The sequence below is a fragment of the Hesperophylax consimilis genome, chromosome 27, assembly GCF_061612785.1.
Source record: "Hesperophylax consimilis isolate HC1 chromosome 27, BYU_Hcon_1.0, whole genome shotgun sequence".
Taxonomy (NCBI): domain Eukaryota; kingdom Metazoa; phylum Arthropoda; class Insecta; order Trichoptera; family Limnephilidae; genus Hesperophylax; species Hesperophylax consimilis.
Genome location: NC_142862.1, coordinates 25,777,512 through 25,798,442, shown reverse-complemented (window position 1 = coordinate 25,798,442; position 20,931 = coordinate 25,777,512). Strand labels below are relative to the sequence as shown.

Here is a 20,931-nt window from a genome sequence, read left to right as displayed (position 1 = left end):
ATGAGAGATAATTTACATTTGTCAAGTTGCTCCCTGGTAGGAGCCCTGGCAATTGAGTGATACCATTACAAAAAATACTGAACATGGCCATGACGCTGTAATATTAAATGTTAGATAGCAGTTTCTATGTTTTTACGTTGGCAACATTAGTCCCGCGCAAATTTTTTGTGGTTTCATAATCTGTAGTCGTGGTGTTTTTGGATTTACCATCATGTAATATTTTTGTTCTACATTGATGTCCATTATTAAATGACAAAATTGTTTAAAAATTCTATAATTATTTTAATTGTTTGACCTGAGAAACCATTTTGCATTTTCAATGCATTTTTAAAATAGGTATTTTGCATTTTCAATGCATTTGAAAATAGGTATTTTGCATTTGAAATGCTTTTCTAAAAACCATTTTGTATTTTGCATTTTCAAATGGAAAAGTTTTGACCCATTTCCATTTTGCATTTCAAATGGTTTTGGGTACCCATTTTGCACATCTCTGCCAAACACTACATGGATATCTTTGTTTCTTGTTGTTTTAACATTTTGTTTGACATTCACATTGTTCTTGGGAAAGCACTAATTTCACCTGGCGACGGATTTTGAAACCATTTCTTGTATTAAAATTAACCGAAATGGCGGTCTGAAGTTTGTACGGTAAGAATTTCCCGCGTTTTCCCAAAAATCCTACAGTCTTTGATCTGCTGCACCTGCTGCGCTCCATACAGTAAAGTTCTCGCATTCGATCTGCTGCACTTTCTGCGCTCCGTGAAATAAAGTTCTCGGCATTGATCTGCTGTACCTACTACACTCCGTGCATTAAAGTTCTCGCCTTTAGATATATCTTTAAAATTGGATAATAGCAACATTTCAAAATTAAAATATAGAACAATTAAAATGGCGTTTTATTACAGGTAAACGCATATTTTTCAAGTCCCCATATTTAATTCCCAAGGAAATAACTACTTGAAAATACTTGCTTCCGCCTTTGTCTTACACTTTTTCAGGTTTCTTGACTTATTTTCTTTGTTTTTCAATCTTCAAAAGTAGTCTCCTATCCAAATGATAAATATTACACTGCTTTCGCAGACTGATTTTCCCATTTGAAATTTATTAAAACTTACAATACCTACAAAAATCCTACATGGAATGTTTAGCGATAAAAGACATAATAATTATTAATGATCATAAAGTGATAAAAATATCATACTATGTTGTGAGACTCGATGTAGTGGGGAGGTGGAAGAAATGGGGGAGAGAAGGTGGGGAAGTACTTGTGGCTTTTCAGATATGGTCTCCGAACACGGCTAAAGCCATTTAAAGCAACGTTTCAATTCCGACTGGTGTTCTTCCACCTGGGTGATGGTGAGAGTATATTTCACTCTGAAACGTGCCTCAAATCTTCTCTAAATAGTATAAAGTAAAGTTGCTATCCGCGTCTGCCTGTTTGTGGGCTTAGTTCTTCTTAACCAAGCACTGGATTTTGATAGGGAATCATTTAGAGAATTTCTTCCGGAAGGTTTACATATATAATACGTGCATATTATATTTAAAAACATTATAGAAAAGTCGATGTTTTATAATAAAGCCGTAAAAATATATTTTCGGGCACTACATTGCACTGGCTAAAACTTATGAGATACATCAAAAAATATACTATGGAATTGTACTTTTAATAAATATAATATCCATGTATTATATATATAAACCTTCCGAAAGAAATTCTCTAAATGATAGTAAAAATCCTATAAAACTCTGTTTCATGGTTTAGAAGAACTAAGCGCACAAAAAGACAGACGCAAATAGTGACATTGTTTTATACTATTTAGAGATGAATAAATTGAGAAATAACACAAATATATATTTTTTAATTTACTTGCGCACGCCGCACAGTGGGCTGAAAATCGCCTTTCATAGACATAGAGACTTGAATTTTCAAGGGTATTTTTTTTGGCTAGAAATGGATTCTGCTGATCATTTCTATGCTATAAAATGTCGTACGAAGCAATTGCGTGTACAAATGAAGGAGTTATAATTTTTTAAAGAAAAAATGTATGGCGCTGACATTAAAAATGAGGCTATCTCTGGAATCATAAGGTTGGCCGTTCTATCCTTACACACAGATAATACTACTATTTATTTGTATTTTTTTGACATACTTCATATTGTGGCGCAAGGTGCGATTTTTTTTTTTTTAAATCCTAAAGTGTAAAAAAAATTTTTTTTTTGTTGATGCTTAAATGCTTTATATATGAGTATGCTTTGTCTAGTTTACAATATTTTATTTACACTGCAAGCCAAAACACTGTGCACAGTGGGCTGAAAATCGCCTTTCATAGACATAGAGACTTGAATTTTCAAGTGTATTTTTTTGGCTAGAAATGGATTCTGCTGATCATTAATATGCTATAAAATTTTGTATGAAGCAATTGCGTGTACAAATGAAGGAGTCATCATTTTTTTAAGAAAAATTTGTATGGAACTGACATTAAAAATGAGGCTATCTCTGGAATCATAAGGTTGACCATTATATCCTTACACACAAATATACTACTATTTATTTGTATTTTTTTGACATACTTCGTATTGTGGCGAAACTTTTTTATGTTGAAGATTCATTTTAATGCTTAAATGCTTTACATATGAGTATGCTTTGTCTAGTTTACAATATTTTATTTACACTGCAAGCCTAAAAGCATTTAAGCATTAAAATGAATCATCAACATTAAAAAGGGTTTTTTTCAACTTTGAGGATTTTTAAAAAAAAAATCGCACCTTGCGCTACAATATGAAGTATGTCAAAAAAATACAAATAAATAGTAGTATTATCTGTGTGTAAGGATAGAACGGCCAACCTTATGATTCCAGAGATAGCCTCATTTTTAATGTCAGTGCCATACAAATTTTTCTTTGAAAAATTATAACTCCTTCATTTGTACACGCAATTGCTTCGTACGACATTTTATAGCATAGAAATGATCAGCAGAATCCATTTCTAGCCAAAAAAAATACCCTTTTAAAATTCAAGTCTCTATGTCTATGAAAGGCGATTTTCAGCCCACTGTGCGCCGGGATTTTAACCTTTCCTTTCCGCAACTTCCGGATTCGTATCCGAGGATATATACCACTCAACCACGGAGACCGTCGAAACTACCATCTAAGGCAGCGATTTAAATCTTATGAAAACATTTTCGAGATATATTATTCTTTTGTAGGACTCAAATTATTGCGTTCTGACTGGTGTACATAACGTACATGTTTTTCAACTGATTAATATCGCCCTTTGTATACATTATCAATGTATCCTAACAGCATAAACCCTTGAAATATACATCACGTCGCTGTCTCCAATTCAGTGTCTATGAATAAATATTACGAAGAACGAGTCACGATATTCCGTGTATAATTAATTATTGAATATTTGTAAACAACTCACATATGTGTTGTTTTCATTTGCAGATATTAACATGGCCCCCAAAATGTCAAAACATTAAATCCAAATTAACATAACGACTGTGTTTTGATAAAATCCTTCAAGCCACATTGTTTAGAAATAGGAATGATACCTTCCAGTGGTTACATATAGAATAGTTTTCAAAGTATAGCATCGTACAGTAATTTTTGCTGATTAAGGCATTTTTAGGATTGCAACAATAACATTTGGCTGTCATCGGTTGTTTTGTTTTGCTCTATCTAAAATTAATTTTTTACCATTCTTTTTTGTTTTCTGGCAAAAAAAAAGTGTAGTGTGTTGTGCCTTGAGGTTTCTTCTCCCTCCTGATCTTCCAGGAGTCACTTTTCGCTGCTGATTTCCAGATATTTATAAACTTTTTTACTTCTGTCATTTTTCATACAATTATTGTAGTTGTTTACTGTTGTGAATAATGGAGGAAGATTTCCCTCCTGGACCCCCTACAAAGCCCCCAGATCCCTCTCCAGACCCCCCAGACGGGGAAAATGTAGAAATTTCTGACAGTGATTCTGTCATCTTGACTTCTACCAAAAAAAGGAAATTTACTCCTTCTTCCCCAATAAAACTTGACTTGCCTTCGACTTCACTGTCCCCACCAGCACTTTCTCAACTTCCTCCAACAAACTTTTATTCTCCTCATTCCCGTGGCCCATTCATAGCATACGCCCAAAAAACTGAGCAAGGAAAAACCATCCACCCTCTTGAATTTGGCAAATTCCTATCAAATAGCAAGAATCTTTCAATCAAACCTGGAGGTGTAAAAGCCGAGGGTCGCTTCCGAATCTCCGTCGAATTCCTCTCAGGGTCAGCTGCCAACAGTTTCATCAAAAATATCTTCATTTCATCTAATTCAAAGTTCAAGGCATATATCCCTTCTTTCAATGTCACTCGCATGGGCCTGGTCAGAGGTATCTCGACCGATCTGTCCATCGAAGAAATTCTGTCTTCACTTTCAACCCCCCAACATATTGGCAATCCCATAAAAGCCAGGAGGCTAAATTACAAGGACTCCTCTGAGGGTATAATTACCTGGAAGCCCTCCCAATCTGTTGTTATCACCTTTGAAGGTCAATCTCTTCCCTCCCATATATATTTATTCTTCAACTCATTACCAGTTGAAATGTATACATATCCCACCACTCAATGTTTCAATTGCTGCCGTTTTGGTCATACCAAAGCTGCATGCAGATCTCAACCCAGATGTTTTAAATGTGGAGAAAACCACGCAGCTGACCAATGTCCTTCTTCCTCCTCACCTAAATGTTTTAACTGCTCAGGCTCACATACAGCTATCAACACATCTTGCCCAGAACAATCTCGCCAAAAAAATATTAAAATTTCAATGGCCTCTCAGAACTTGTCTTTTCTGCAGGCTTCTAAATTATTCCCGCCTGTCAAAAAATCATTTGCTGAGGCTTTATCCAGCAACTCCTCATCCAACCCTCTTCCCTCCACTACAACAACTTCTTCTCGTTCAACTAAATTCACATACAAAAACGCTATCTCTAAACCGGCTCCTGGATACGATCAGCAACAACACAACTCACTGCTCTTAAATCCCAATGGTTCACCTCTTTCAAATGCCACAAATGGGTGTGCAAATAATTATAATCCGTCCTCAATGAACTCTCTTAAACTTTCTGAAAAACTCTCCCAAGACAATTCTTCATTTATCCAAACTCTTATTATGCTTCTAATTGACCTTATTTCTTCTCAAACTAATCTACCGTCCAACGCTGCTACTATTATTTCCACATTAAAATCATTTATTCAAAATGGCTCTTCAGGATGTCAGAATACTTCAGTGGAATAGCCGAAGTGCTATTTCTAACAAATCTGATCTCCTTAACCTATTAAATTCCAACTTTATTTCTTTGGCTGCTATCTCGGAGACTTGGTTTACTCCATCCACCCACTTTAATGTGGGAGGGTATTCCTGTCTCCGCGACGATCGCCCGGAAGGTTCGGGCGGCGGTGCTGCCCTTTTTATTAAAAAATCCATATCATTTACCCCAATAAATAATATCAAACCCCCCAATGCTGACTTCCAAATGGTTGCAGCTAAAATAAAGGACACATCCTTTATTTCAGTCTATCTTCCCCCAACAGCCCACTTCAATAAACAAACTTGGTTGCAAATTGTAAGTCAACTAAGCCCTCCTTTCTTTATATTAGGCGATTTTAATGCCCATTCCCCCGTCTGGGGTTCTGCTTTCTCCGACCGAGATGGTCGAAGTGTGATGGATTTCCTAGATCAATCCAACCTTTTCCTTTTGAATGACGGATCTCCTACTAGGATCTCACGCCCCAGCACAAACCCCAGTGCAGTGCTACTCTCGATATGTTCTACTAGTCTGGCTTCTCTCTCCTCGTGGGTGGTGTCCCCCGACCCTTGCTCCAGTGATCATTTCCCGATCATCATTACTTATCAAACTTCTTTCCAATCGGACAAGTCTCATATTTCGACAAAGATTAAAACGAAACACACCAAATGGGATGAATTTAACTCTCATATGGACAAGTTCCTACTAAATTCACCCGCCACCGATATATTTTCCGTCAAAGATGATTATAATAACTTCAAATCAATGCTCATAACTGCAATAAATAAATCAAATCCTCCCCCTAAAACTAAATCTCTCAAAAAACTCCCTCCAACTCCCTGGTGGGATGAGGAATGTTCCAAAGTAGTAAGAATTCGGAAAGCTAAATCTCTTTCCTATCGTTACAATATGACTATGGAGAACTATCTTATATACAAAAACGCTGAATCCAATGCCAAAAGGGTATTGAGGTCAAAAAAAAGATCCGGGTGGTACAACTTTTGCAGTTCAGTATCTCCGAACACTCCAATTTCGGAAGTTTGGTCTATGATCCGAAGATTTCGATCCTCCTTCAGTTCACCATCTCCTCGAGCGTCCCATTCTAAATGGATAGATGAATTCTTGGACAAAATTGCCCCCCCTTCTGTTCCTAACTTAGATGAAATAACGCCCATCTATAATACTCCCATGTCTAATCATTGGCTAGACTCTCCATTCACCTTAATTGAGCTAAAAAATGGTTTATCAACAGTCAAGGACTCATCTCCAGGCAGAGATGGTATACCTTACAGCATAATCAAAAATAGTAATGATAATGTTCTAAACCACTTCTTAAGCATCTTAAATAAAATCTTCCAGACTGGTATAATGCCTGATGACTGGAGTTCTCAAATAATCATCCCTATTTTAAAAACAAACAAATCTCCAAATTTTGGATCCAACTACAGGCCAATCGCTCTTTCATCCACCCTCAGTAAACTTTATGAAAAATTAATTAAAAACCGATTAGAATTTTTTGTCGAGAGTAAACAGCTTCTCTCTCCATCTCAATTTGGATTTAGGAAAAAAAAATCCACTCAGGATAACCTTGCCATCATCAGCACTGATATTAATTTATCAATTTCTAAACAGGAAGTTTTTCTTGCCGTCTTTATAGATATAGAAGGCGCCTTTGACAATGTTTCCATCCCAATCCTGAAAAAAAAACTTCTAGGCCTTGGCCTTCCCCCCATGTTTGTCCAATCAATTATTAATCTATTTCTAGATAGAAAAATTTTCATTGAACTTCCAGATATTTCTCCTCAAAGTAGGTCTATTTGGAAGGGTTTACCACAAGGCGATGTATTGTCCCCCTTACTGTATAATATATACACATATGATATGCATGTCACTATTCCCCCACAAATAAAAATTATCGAGTTCGCAGATGACATAGCTTTCTTCTTATCATCCAAAATCATCCCTCTTGCCGTCAAATATCTTAACGAAGCCATGAATGCCCTTTGCACATGGCTCACGTTACATGGTCTTGAACTTTCAATCCAAAAGACTCAGTGTGTCACCTTCTCAAACCGCCATAAAAACCCCCCCGTTCAAATTTTATTTAAAAATTCTCCAATCTCCAACGCTTCTGAAGTAAAATTTTTGGGAGTAACATTTGATAGGAAACTTAAATGGTCTTCCCATATTAATAATTTAGTTACTAAATGCGAAAAAAATTTAAATATCATCAGATCATTATCTGGCGTTTGGTGGGGAGCTCACCCTACTTGCATTAAGTTGCTTTACAATGCACTTATTCGAAGCCATCTCGACTATGCCTGCCCACTTTTTAGTACCGCCTCAAAAAATGTACTTAATAAATTAGACAAAATTCAATCTAAATCTTTGCGAATAATAACTGGAGCGATGCAATCGTCACCCATCAATTCCCTTCAAGTAGAATGTTCTGATCCTCCTCTTTATTTAAGGCGTCAACTATTTGCTGACAAATTTGTTCTTAAATGTTTAAATTCTAAATGTCATCAGGTTATCCCCAGCGTCTCGTTGTTCATTGACTCAAACCATTCATCTACAATCAGAGCTTCAACTAAACCTATTCCTGACATCTGTAAAAATTTTAAGTCTCTCTCAGAGCTCCACATCATCCAAAATGATCTACTTCCCTTATACAAACTAAAATATAGTCACGTCACCCTATCCCCAACAATATTAGAAGGGATCGGAATCTTTAAAAGTCATTCCAATCTCCCGGCCCGAACTGTCAATAATATGTTCAATGACATTATTTCATCTAAATGGCCCAACTTTTCTCTTTTATTTACTGATGGATCCAAATCTCCCGACTCTCCTAACTGTGGTATAGGTATTAACGTTTACCACAATAATTCTAATGACAGAATATTTCATTCAATTTCAAATCAATTTTCAATATTTTCAGCTGAGTGCATTGCAATAATAGAATCTCTGAAATATATAATCAAAAATAATTTTGAACATTCCCTCGTTCTCTCTGACTCTCTCAGTTCCCTCCAAAAACTTAAATCCAGTCCTCTTCTTCATCCTGATGATCATTTTGTATGCCTTATTCGAGAGATGATAGCATCCATTCAAAGCTCTGGTAAATCTGTAACTCTGATTTTAGATTCCTGGACATGTTGGTATCATGGGTAATGATATTGCGGATGCCTTGGCAAAACAAGGAGCGTCCAACCCTGTTGTTACCCTCGTAAACCACATTCCCTTATCTGACATTTTTTCCATCATCAAAGAAAGATCCCGCAATGTTTGGTCAGAGTATTGGCACATTGCTAGTCAATCCAAGGGAGCCTGCTATGCCTCAATACAAAGGACTATACCATCAAAACCGTGGTTTCAGCAATTCCCTCATTTTTCCAAAAAAGAAATTTCTTCACTCATTCGAATGAGGATCGGTCATTGTTCCGTTCCTTCCCATCTTTTTAAAATTCACGTCCTTGACTCCCCAGATTGTACATTCTGTGGTCTAGAAGTGGGAACTTTAGATCACATATTTTTTGGTTGTCCCTCTCTAAACAAATATCCTCTCTTCTATCAAGCCTTAACTAAAATTGCCTCCCCTCCATTCAACATTTCATCTCTTTTAAGTCTGAACTCGACTCCAATTTTCATTATAATTTTGAAATTTGCCTATTTAAATAAAATTAATATTTAAATTCAACTTTCAATACACCTTTCTCAATAATTTTAAATGATGGCCAAGAACACCCTTGAAGGGTGAAAGCCAGAAAAAATGGAAAAAAAAAAAAAAAAAAGGCATTTTTAAAACTAAAAACTAATTTTTTGCGTAATATTATTTTTAGGTTATTTCGAGATAAGCATAGATGAAAATACTCATCTTTAAAAATTACTTAAAATTATAAATTGAATTGCAATATTTTACTTCAAGGTTTTTAATTAGTTTTACTAACTCGTAAATATTCGTTTTTATCCTCTCCTGTAAAGTTTTCATTTTGTGGCTTCAACGACAATTCAACATACCTTTAAAAAGTGTTATAAAGTCATTAAAATCCATGAAAAAACTAATATATAAACCTTACCTAAGTAACCTGTTTAACCATCACTTTTCATGGCTTTATATAACTTTTTAAAGGTGTGTTAAATTGTTATTTTGATGTCTGAGTTATCCGGTCACCGTTTTTTTTTACATTAACTTCATACAGAAAGCCCTGAGTAAAATTATTTATGTAATCATTGGGGATATTGTGTGGAGGGACTTTTTGAGGAGATGAAGGAGTGGACATGGATCTTAAAGATACCCATTTTGTAGGAGAGAGGAAACAGAGAGGCCGGCAAATCTTTCCACTTGAACTCAAGAACAAGTAGTTCGCGATCCGTTCTCATGTGACAATTGTCAACCTTGTACATTTGATGAGCGCGCTTTTGTCGTGTTTCCCGACTATGCACCGGTACCGAAGAGATCAATGACGCTAGTTCCTCGGAGCATCTTCCATTTTAATATCGGTAGAACAGGAACAACATACGTAATCGTAATACGGCCCGTTTCTACAGAGTCAAGGGCTTTACCACACCAGTCGATAATATTATTATACATATTATATTCGTGATGATAAATGTAACATACATTAAGAATAGACATATTTTAGCTTGTATATTCCTTTTAACTTACTTGCTGTCTGGGAACAGCTCACGTGCGTTGTATGGAGTGTCTGTGTCACTATTTAATAACGTAGGTAATAACTAATTTTTGTTTTCTCTTTTCCACAGGTAAACAAGCCAAAGTGACTTGCGCAGCGGAGAACATGACTGTGGTGGTACCCCTCACTGGAGATGGGGAGATAGCCTACCTGGACCAATTAAAAGGTAAACATTCAACGCTTTTCAAATTAATATCAACGGGCAGCCACCATGGCATACCGGCAGATTTTAAATTTTATGCAAGAATAAAAAAATCACAATTTGTTGCAATAAATTGCCAAAAAATATTACATTTGTGACAAACTGTCACGTGTTACATGCGCCATAAATCTTTATGTTGTGTCTACCAGGTTTTCTCACAAACTATCTCAATCAATAAAACTCCGGCTTGAATAAAGCACTTGTACTTTTATTGTGATAGATTGGCAATGGCACTGAAATATTAATTAGAAGGTGGTTGGAATAAAATCGCCCCCGACGTTGAGTTTCTCACCTTAATTATCAAAAGAAAGACTAATATGTTCTATCAAATTTTATCTTTACAATCACAATGAATTTTCTTTACAATCACAATTACAATGTTTTAGGTCAGATTTACTACAAACTCTTACATTTACCATAAGTTCTAGCATTTACTACAAACTGTTAGACTTACCATAAGTTGTAGCATTTACTACAAACTGTTTTAATAATAATAATAATAATAAATTTTATTAATTTCTTACACAATTACAAATTAGGATTTAATGTATATAAGCAATTAGGTTATATAAATTTTTTACAAAAGATTGTTTTAAGTATTTATACATAAAAAAAAGAAATTTCAAGAAATGTGGAATTTCCAAAAAAAGATACATTTACCATAAGTTGTAGCATTTACTAACTGTTACATTTACCATAAGTTATAGCATTTACTAAAAACTGTTACATTTACCATAAGTTGTAACATTACTGTGTTTGAGGGTAGTTATAGCTATTTTTCGTCAAAGCTTTGGAACGAAGTACCACTGTCAATTCGAATATCGACATCGTTGCATTGCCAAAAAGCTTTGCTGCCAATGGTTGCTATCGTTACAATGAAGGGGATACTTAAACATGTAGCTAAGTAGCTACATGTGGTTGCGATTTTGTATATTGTTTATTTTGAATTTTTGTTGAGTATATTATTAATTTGCACTGATTTGTAAACCTACTATTTCTATTTTTATTTTTATTTGTTTGTGTTGATTTGGGTTTTTATTGTTAATATTATTTCATTGTTCATTAACCTTAATATGTATATATTATTATTATTATATTGGAGGCACTGCTGAAAACAATCTGCATTCCCGGAGAGATCCGGAATGCATAGCTGAGCAGTGACCTTTTTGTCAATAGAATTTATGTTCAAAAATGTGTAAAATTTATCTATTGGCAAAAAAATGTTTTATTATTATTATTAACTAAAAACTGTTACATTTACTATAAGTTGTAGCATTTACTGCAGATTGTTACATTTACCAGAAATTGTCACATTCGTATCTCATGATTTTTTCCAGGTTACTCAGCGTGCGCGCCTTCCATGGAGGATGGTTCAGCAGTGTTCAGATTAGACTTGGAAGATGTCCACAAGTGTGGAGTCACCAGGATACTGCACCAACCCACGGTAAAATAACCAACAATAATATCTTCTAATATTATTAAAAATTGCGCGTTCTGTACAGAACGATAACAAGAATGTATAACACGCTAGCCATATTTATTACTATCTCAGGGATCGCTAGTTCAGGCCATCTCTCAAGGAACCACCAAAATAAAAACACTTTATACTGTTATACTGATATACCATTTATTTGGAAATACATTTATGCATATTATTACGAAAATATCTTAAATCTATTGCATGGAACAATTATTGTATGCTGGAAATTACTGGCTCTGTACTAGGCCTTCATCAATGAATTAACAGGTTTCCTGATATTTTTTTTGTTAAATTACTAATATTATCACGATGGTATATTATCAAGACAAATGCACGTCGCGTGCAAACCTGTCAATTCATTATTTAAGGCCTGCAATCCCATTTTCAACTGGATTAGCAATAATTTGAAGAGATTCTTAAGGCGATGCCATACGTAGTAATGCAAAATAATGTGTTTTTGGTTTGAAAATTTGGTCGCCTAGAAATGTTTCAGATGCTTTAATTAAATACTGCGAGTAGAATACATCTTGGCCTTTGAAATAATCGAGTATTTTTAGATAAGTTTTTTTATAAGCACAGAAAAAAATAATTTATAAGGCCTATGAAAACTGCTTTAAAGTTCAAAATCTCCTACTTACGAACCCATTTTCGGTTATGATTTTATTGTATAATGTGGCAAATTAAGTTATTTATAAAATGATCGAAAAAAAAAAATTTATGCCTGAACATCCACAAAATAAAATAAAAGGCACTTTTTGGCCATGTTTTTTTCTTGCATAAATCAAAACAGGCAGATGGTGTTAAGCGGGAATTTAAACCTTATCACCATCTACGTAAGGGTTATTATTGATAGCGGCTCAATTTAAAATATTACACAACGTAGTGCATCGCCTTAATGAATAAGCAATACAAATTGTTCTCGGTGTAGAAATCTGGGGGTCAGTGTGTCCAGGAGTAACGAAATATTATGTATATACTTGTATATATATACAGGGGTTAAGGGATATGTGTATGCAGGAGACCAAAATATCATTTGCATTTTTTACTCCAAATAATTTCAGGAATCACTTGTTAAAGTAAGTCAAGTACGTCCCTTAACACCCTGTATACATATGATATTCTTACCGCTGGCCAATTTTTCTGAGTTTTTTACTTTGTCTTCCAATGAATGCAAGTTCGTTAGAGCACCTTGCATTGAAGCACGGATAAAACAGACAACATCCCCACCTAGACACGTGAATAAACTAGATATTTTGTGTAATTGCAGGGCAAACGAGTGTTCTATCACAAGATTATAGTGGAGGGAGTATCTGGCAAGGAAATCCTGTCAGTGCGCTGCACCCTCAGTCCCCCACATCATCTGCAGAGGAGGGACCTGGACCTACCTGCCGGATTCCAGGAACCAGAGTGAGTCTAATAAAAACCCCATACTTGTCTAACCAGTAACTTTAAATTATAATTTTTTTTTTGAAATTTCTTCTGAAAGTTTATCACTTTGTGATGTCATTATTTATAATATTAAAACACAAATAACTTTGTTTACATCAATTTGATATATATAACCTCTACATGTTTCATGAACAAAGTTCACCTCATCAGGAGCAAGTATATACTAAAGTCCAAGAGAAGTATATACTTGCTCCTGATGAGGTGAACTTTGTTCATGAAACATGTAGAGGTTATAAATATTAAAGTGATGTAAACAAAGTTATTTGTGTTTTAATATAATTTAAATTATAATTTTCTACACTAAGTACCCACACAGGAGGCCCTGAGGAAAATAAATTCCCTCGGGGCCTATGCCATCTATGAGGATGCCGTGTGGTAGAGGTTCTGGAAAGGAGGTATAAGGAGTGAGGGGCATAGGAATGACGTGTAATAGTAATAATTATCTGCAAATGAACATGGTCTTCATCCAGGCAGCCATGGCAGTGCAGATGGTATTCTTGGATTGGGAAGTATTTGATTGATGTTTGATTGCACCATAAATTTCCCATGAGGTGATCTCGTCCCCCAGAAAAATTTCCAACAGCATTTCCGTAGGCAGAATAGGTGGCAATAAACATTATTGTATGTGACTTTTGGCTTACGCCATTTTTTTTATTTTTTTTTATTTTTTTTTTATTTTTTTTTTTTATTTAATATTAGAAAAAATATTTTTTTTACACAGATAAATACAGGATATTAACAAGATATAAAACAATAGAAATTATAGCCTTTCCTCGCCATAAAGAGACAATGCTCTTGTGTTTGGTGAGGGAATTCTAGTTCAATTATGTACATGTTAGTATTAAAGTAAATAAATTATTTAGAAACAACACAAGATTTAAACAATATTACTTCTAGATGTAAGTAGTGAACGTAATATGGACTTATAATAGTTTAAGGTAATTTTTTAATTTAAGGTGAAATTCCTGAATGTTTTCGATATTTTTTAAATTTAATGGAAGGTTATTAAAATAAATTATGCCTAGATAAAGATAGGTATTTTGAATGAGCTTAGTGTTAAATTTTGGGATTTTAATAGTTTTCTGGTATCTTGCTGATGTATTGAATTGCAAGTTATGAGTATTTGACTGTATTTCTTTGTAAAGTTAAAGTATTGAATATTTTTGATACATTTTGTCTACTGTAGGTACTTTGAAAATTGTAAAAAGAATTTCGGTAGAAAATTTTGACGGTTTTTTCAAAATTACTTTGATTACCAATCTTTGAACTACTTTAAGTGGGTTCAAAATTTTATTATATGTTCCTCCCATAAATGAAATTGAATGCCATAAATTCATCCCTCCCACCGCGGCCCAAGTCGTTGGGTTAAGAGAGTCCGGTTGGAGAGGTAAAAGGGTTTTCCTCAATCATCCGCCGCCAAGACCTGGACAAACCTCACCCCATAAACCATAGGCACCCCTTGCAAAGTCATCAAAAGTAGCGAACCACTTGGGGTGACCCATACCCACCTCCCAAAATGTATATCTGCATATCTACACGACTTTCTGCAGCTTTTAAAATGTTTTGTTCTTCCAGGAATCTGGAAATCACGACCAGCCTGATAGAGAGAGCGCCAGAACCTCAGCTGGGAGTTGCAGTCAGCCAAGACGGAAAAGAGTAAGTACTTCGTGCTTCACTGCAACCTGCAACTATCGACATAATGTTTTGATAGGTTCCGATGCTCAATCCATTTAGGTGCCATTCCAAATATTTGTTTCAAGAGGTTAGATGATTCCTATCGGTATTTGATGATGTAGAGCAGTCTGTACTTTATTTTCCTTCTTGAACCAACATTTCGGAAAGCCTTTCAGTGTCCGTTATCTAACAAATGTGATAGACACTGCAAAGATTGATTATGCAGTCTGAAACGGTGGCTCAAACGAGAAACATGATAACGAAGGGCAATTTAAATAGATGTGCACAGTCTGTAACCAGCGATTTTAGACAGACCTTTTTGTCAATTAATCACCTGATACGAGCTCTGTCTCGTCTGCACGGTACTGCTGTAACCAGAAGGAGTGTGTATCAAGTGATGCACTAGGTTGTACCTAGCGGGACTGTGATGATTTCCTGTGTTTTTTTCAAATAAAATGTCATCGGACGGCAAAATAACGTCTACATCTCAGAAATCTATATGAAGAGTAATATGTATAGAAAATATGCCTTAATGATGGACTCTGTAATGTCTGAAACTTTGGAAATATAAGGAGGAAGTGCAACACAGCATAGTAAGCTAAATATAATTAATCGCGATGGTAAATTAATTGTTTTATTTGTATTTTGCAGAGTTTCTGGTGAGATCTCCGTGCGGCCCGGCACGCCCCTGACCATGCGCGTGTTCCTGGACAAAGGCTCGGCGCCTGTCTACGGGCTGATGGTGTCCCACCTCCAAGTGTCCGACACGGCCGCCCAGCAGGAGACCATTGTCTTCAACGGGTAAGTCAAATTACCTTGCACGTCACTGAAATCCAAAGGCGCGTCTCTTTCCCGTTTTTTCTTTTAAGAAACTTTCCCGAGTTACGAATAACCTGAAAATATTTGAACCCTGCTACCATCTTTATAAGCGGAAGATTTTGCTTAAGCAATTTGCAGAGTTTTTGATACTCTCAGTATCGCCCTGGTTAAATACCACCATTCAGAATTGAAACTTTGCTTGAAATGGCTTTAGACGTGTTTGGTGACCAGATTTGAATAGTCCAGATACCCCAGCACTCGGAGCTCTGTTAGGGTGGACTTTCTATTTCTCTAGACACAAATGGGACCAAAAATGGACCATTCAACCAGAAAAACTAGGGGCCTTTGGAGAAGTTAGGGGGAGTGGAGAGAAGAGCTGAAACCACCTTGGTGGAGTCTTCCCTCTTGGGGCCTTCAGGGTATCAAAACAAAGGGGGGCTTCCGATGAGAAAATTCTTGCTGCTACAGGATCCTCCAGGGGATTCTTGGGAAAACAGGGACCCTCACGGGACCTGGAAAGAAACTCAAAAGAATGAGGTGAAATGGGAAATGCACAATGGGCCCTTGGCCTGAGCGCTCAAGGGAACTATCCGTATACTATCTCGGCTTTAATAAAATAATGAATAATAATATTTTAATGTCCGTCTTTCTTTTTAGTTGCTCCATTGACCCGTACCTGTTTGACAACTTTGTGACCACCGATGGAGACTCCCTCGAGGCTCGCTTCAGAGCCTTCAAATTCCCCGACACAACCTACGTCCAATTCAGAGGAACCGTCCAAGTCTGCCTGGATAAATGCCAAGGGGTAAGTGCTCTTTTGATCTATGATAATGGCTCCCAACCAAACAAGTCCGCTGAAACAGGATTCATCACCAAATTATTTGCAGAACTTGGGATGGAAATAAGTATTGCAACCTAGCAAAAAAAAATGACACCATAAGGTATATCCTTCACAAGCGATACAAAAAATATGGGGCTGTTATTTTCACAAAATTTTCAAGAATTTACACAGATTAGACACTAATTTTTAGAACACATTGAAAGAGAAAAAAAAATCAATGCCGTTTTGTTCTGTCTTCTTCCAAGGATGTGTACATATCTCCAAACATTGTTTTGATAATTGATACCTTTATCCAGACAACCTGCAGCAATGGAGCCACCGGTTTCGGTAGGAAGAGGAGAGCCATCAGCGAAGAAACAAAAAGCAACCGACTGTACGAAATCTCCCTCACAACCTTCATCAAAGTTGAAGATGACAATAACGAAGCTGGTAATTATCAAATAACTCTCTTAAAAATCAATCAAATCTATCAATGTTTGGGTCACCACTTTGGGTAGAACTGTTTCAGGATGCAGTTGTATAAAAAAAAACGAACAAGATAAATAATTGAGTCGTGTAATTTCTATACCCGCTATATCAACTTTCATTGATTTGGAGAAAACCGCAAAAAACTGTCACATCTCTAGCGTACATAAGTAAATGCATTAAAAAATTTTATATAATGAATTGGAGTAATAAAATTTCGAAAAGCATTTATTTTTCTATATATGTCTAGCAATAATTAAGTAATTTCGATAAATAAAATGGATATAGCGGATTTTGATACTCACTTCGTGATTTTGAAAGTCAACTGAGGCGACATGGCGGGTTTAGAAACTCACGCGTAGATCATTTTGACATACGAGCGTGGCGTCAGAGCGGCGGCCATATTGTATTTTGGCAAAATAACTGCTTGTGATTCGTTGAATCCGATATAGCGGGTTTTGATAGTGACTTTCTGTATGATATAGCGGATTTGGTTTCTCACTCGCAGTTTTAACATGGTTTTTGGTCATGATAAGGAGGGTTTTGAAACTCAATTTTAGGCTCCTCTTGTTGCTCGCAAAAATGTGAACAAGATGTCATACTCAGATCATTTTGTCAAAAAATCGGATATAGCGGGTATAGAAATTATAGGATTCAATTGCCTATTATTATTGCCGAACGTTAGGGTCTCCCAAAAACGCATTGAATCTATGGACGTGTCTCATGACGTCACCGGTGACCAGTCCTAAAAAGCCTACTTTTTGTTTTTAACCAGCGCTCAAACAACCTAACATGTATATATAATCATATTCATTCTACGGCAGTTTTGGTAGCCGAGTAAACTCACCATCAAGACAGGGCAATACATGGACAAGAGTAATAGGTAATGCAAGTAAATCTTAACCGATAAAATGGAAATTAAAAAACTGGCAACTCAAGGAAAAGCACATCCAGTTGGCAGTCGCAAAGTTGGGGAAAACAACTCCAAAGATTGCGAGGAGAGACTGGACCTGCGATCGACAGAGGCCCCTGATGACCTGCGTTCATGATCAATTAGAATCTCAACTTCTTATATGATTTTTGCAATATTTGAGATCTTACTTCCCGTCCCCGTGCATGGATGGCTCTGGTGATAGATTAAGGAACTAGTTGGTAAAGTAGATTACTAGTTCTTCAGTTGAAATGGGCATATGAGGCTAACTCAAGGTCAGAGAAGCTTTTACATTACTAAAGAATATATATTGGCCTCCTAGCAATCCTATACACCATCATTATAATGAGTATTTCAGTCTAATAAAAAGACACCATGCTTGTTGTGTTTTATTACAACCAGAATCTTCACAATAACTTTGATTTAAATATCCTAGATACACTATTGATAACTACTTTTTATTTCCAGACGATGTCAGCAAACTCCTCCGCAACCTGAAGATCGCAAATCAGATGTTGGAAGACCAGCCCGCCGTCATGGAGAACACCTCTGGAGAAGTCCTGGCCGCCACAGTCAGAGAGAAGCCTCAATCGCATCAGGTTGTGTCACGAGACAACACCGCGCCAGAGGTCAACTCTGCCGTAGTGAATACTTCCACGGCGTTCTTAAGTCTCGTCCTGACTGTATTAAGTCTCTCATTATTTAGCAAAAGATTCTAAATCTCTCTCCCTCTTCTTTATAAGTTGTAACTCAGCAGGCATTGTGTGAATTCTTTAATTAATCCGTCGATTACTGCCGAGTATAAACCGTTGAAAAGATAAGCCGATAGAAGTGTGTTGTACGCAAACCTGAAGTAAGCTCATTTTTTCCTTACTTCTTGTGAAATTGAACAAATATTTACAATTATTAACCTGCCTTTAAGTTTAGAAGTTGAAAGGTCTTATGTAAATTGGCGACAACCGTTTTCATTCAAATCAGTATTATTTATTTAGTGGTATAAACAATTTGTAATCATTTAAGATGTTGTAAAAATTGACCAGCGGTAAGCAACGGATTAATTGCAAAAGTTTTTCCGGATTTCTGAATAACGACAGAGCCCGAGGACTTCACTCGTTGCCTGCAAATGTTTGAGTTCAAAATCTCAATCTAATGTATGTATTTGTCTTTTGACTCGTTCTTTTAAAAGAATCGACAACTAATGTTTTTCAAATTTCTTCATCTTTTTAGTCCCAATTTTCTGCAATCGATTGTTAGAACAAGATATGTATTTTTTCATATTTATTTGTGGAAATGTCTGAAAAATCTTTCTTATGTTATTCTTTATATTATGGCTTATATTAATGACAAATCAATAAAATAATTCTACCGTACTTCATGCAATCATGTTCATGTATTCATACAATTATGTATTTCCCATTAAAAATTATTATTACTTTCATTTATCACACAATATGTATGTTTAAATTTTGAAATTATCACAAAACATTGTTATTTTTTTTTTTTTTTTTTATATTTACTCCACACAGGAGGCCCTGAAGAAAATAATTTCCCTCAGGGCCTATTATTTTACAGTAGTTTTTTTTTTGGTGATTATTACAAAACATTGTTCTTTTTCACTGTTTTTAATAATTATGAACCACATAACATTGTTATTTTTCAATGTTTTTGATTATTATGAATCACAAAACATTGTTTTTTTTCACTGTTTTTGATGATTATGAATCATAAAACATTGTTCTTTTTCACTGTTTTTGACGATTGTGATATTCTTTTTGACAGTTTTTGATGATTATTACAAAAAAGCATTGTTATTTTTGTGATTTTTTTATGATCATAACAAAATATTATTTTTTTGACAGTTTTCTATAATTATTATACCTACTTATACATTTGATTATTACAAAATCTTCTGTCATAGGTATATTCTACAGTTTTGACAATTAAAAAGATACTTCAATAAAACTTGTAAAATGCCGACCATATTACATTATTTACATACTGTTAAACAGATTCCACGAGCATGGAGTCTAATTTACTAGTCTTAACAATTAATAATTATGTTTAATCTATTCTCAATGTGTTTATTAACTCCTTCATTCGCTATTGCCCTTAACTAAAACTAAAGCAATAATAGTGTGTAAGTTTTAATGTACTTTTAGGAAATAAAGCATTGTTAACAAATTATGATTGTTTCATTTATTCTCACATAGATTTAATTTTTTTAATCATAATCAAAAGCGAACCAGTTTGTGGTATTATTGTGGACTGTAACACAACTAGTGGGGTAGCTGTGGTTAACAGTTACAATTGGAAAAGGATACCGACTTACCCTTGTTCTTTTCAATCGATATTATGGCCTTGGGAGACACTGCTAGTCGTCACGTCAAGCTTCCGTAATAAACTCTAACTAAAGGCACTGAGGGAACACTTAACGTGTACACTGCACAGGTTTTCTTACAGACTGGTGATCTATAACAACTTGTTGCAATGTCACTCATATAGGCACCTAGGTACTCCATATTGTCAGACAGAAACAGTTAATTGGGTGGAGGAATGCAGGAACATATCGAGCCTTTCCCGGCATAAGATTGTAAGCGTAAAAATTGCATTTCACAGGAGGAGGTTTTTCTAAACATCTATGGTTGTGTTAAATAAAATATTTTAAAATTAAAAACGTGTGTACATAATTTAATAACGTAAAATAAGATTTGATGAAAACATGATAATTGTCTCAAATTGAAGTACTTTTGGTTAAAAATAATAATATTCCATTAAAATACATACCTACGTGTTGGTTTCAGAATATCAAAGTTGATTGATACTATCAGTAAAGAATCCATAGTTGACTATGACTTTTTGCAATTTATTAATTTTCTTCAATTTTGCTGATACATAATCCAATGAAAATGACTTCCAATCCAAGAAGTCTTCATGGGACGTTCATCGTAATTTCTTGGGGTCGGTTTTGGCGTTTGATATTATGACAGGTCATTAAGATGATGCCCAAATTATCCTGTGTCTAATGAATTACTCCATTGTAGCAGGCACCGAGCCCACCGACACGGTTGTGTCCTGGCAAAAGGTAAT

The 20,931-nt window shown here is 35.4% G+C and overlaps 1 protein-coding gene across 1 annotated transcript in view; it reads left to right on the top strand.

The window, feature by feature from the left end:
• Nucleotides 1–20,026, top strand: part of qsm (Zona pelucida superfamily protein qsm) — a 127,967-nt gene extending 107,941 nt beyond the window's left edge. The window contains exons 3-10 of the mRNA XM_089648379.1: nt 10,054–10,149; nt 11,523–11,629; nt 12,933–13,072; nt 14,690–14,770; nt 15,440–15,589; nt 16,265–16,412; nt 16,745–16,877; nt 18,313–20,026. Of these exons, the coding sequence (XP_089504505.1) occupies nt 10,054–10,149; nt 11,523–11,629; nt 12,933–13,072; nt 14,690–14,770; nt 15,440–15,589; nt 16,265–16,412; nt 16,745–16,877; nt 18,313–18,563 (1,106 nt within the window). The 3' untranslated portion in view covers nt 18,564–20,026. The remainder of the gene's footprint in view (nt 1–10,053; nt 10,150–11,522; nt 11,630–12,932; nt 13,073–14,689; nt 14,771–15,439; nt 15,590–16,264; nt 16,413–16,744; nt 16,878–18,312) is intronic.
• Nucleotides 20,027–20,931: the final 905 nt, after the last annotated feature.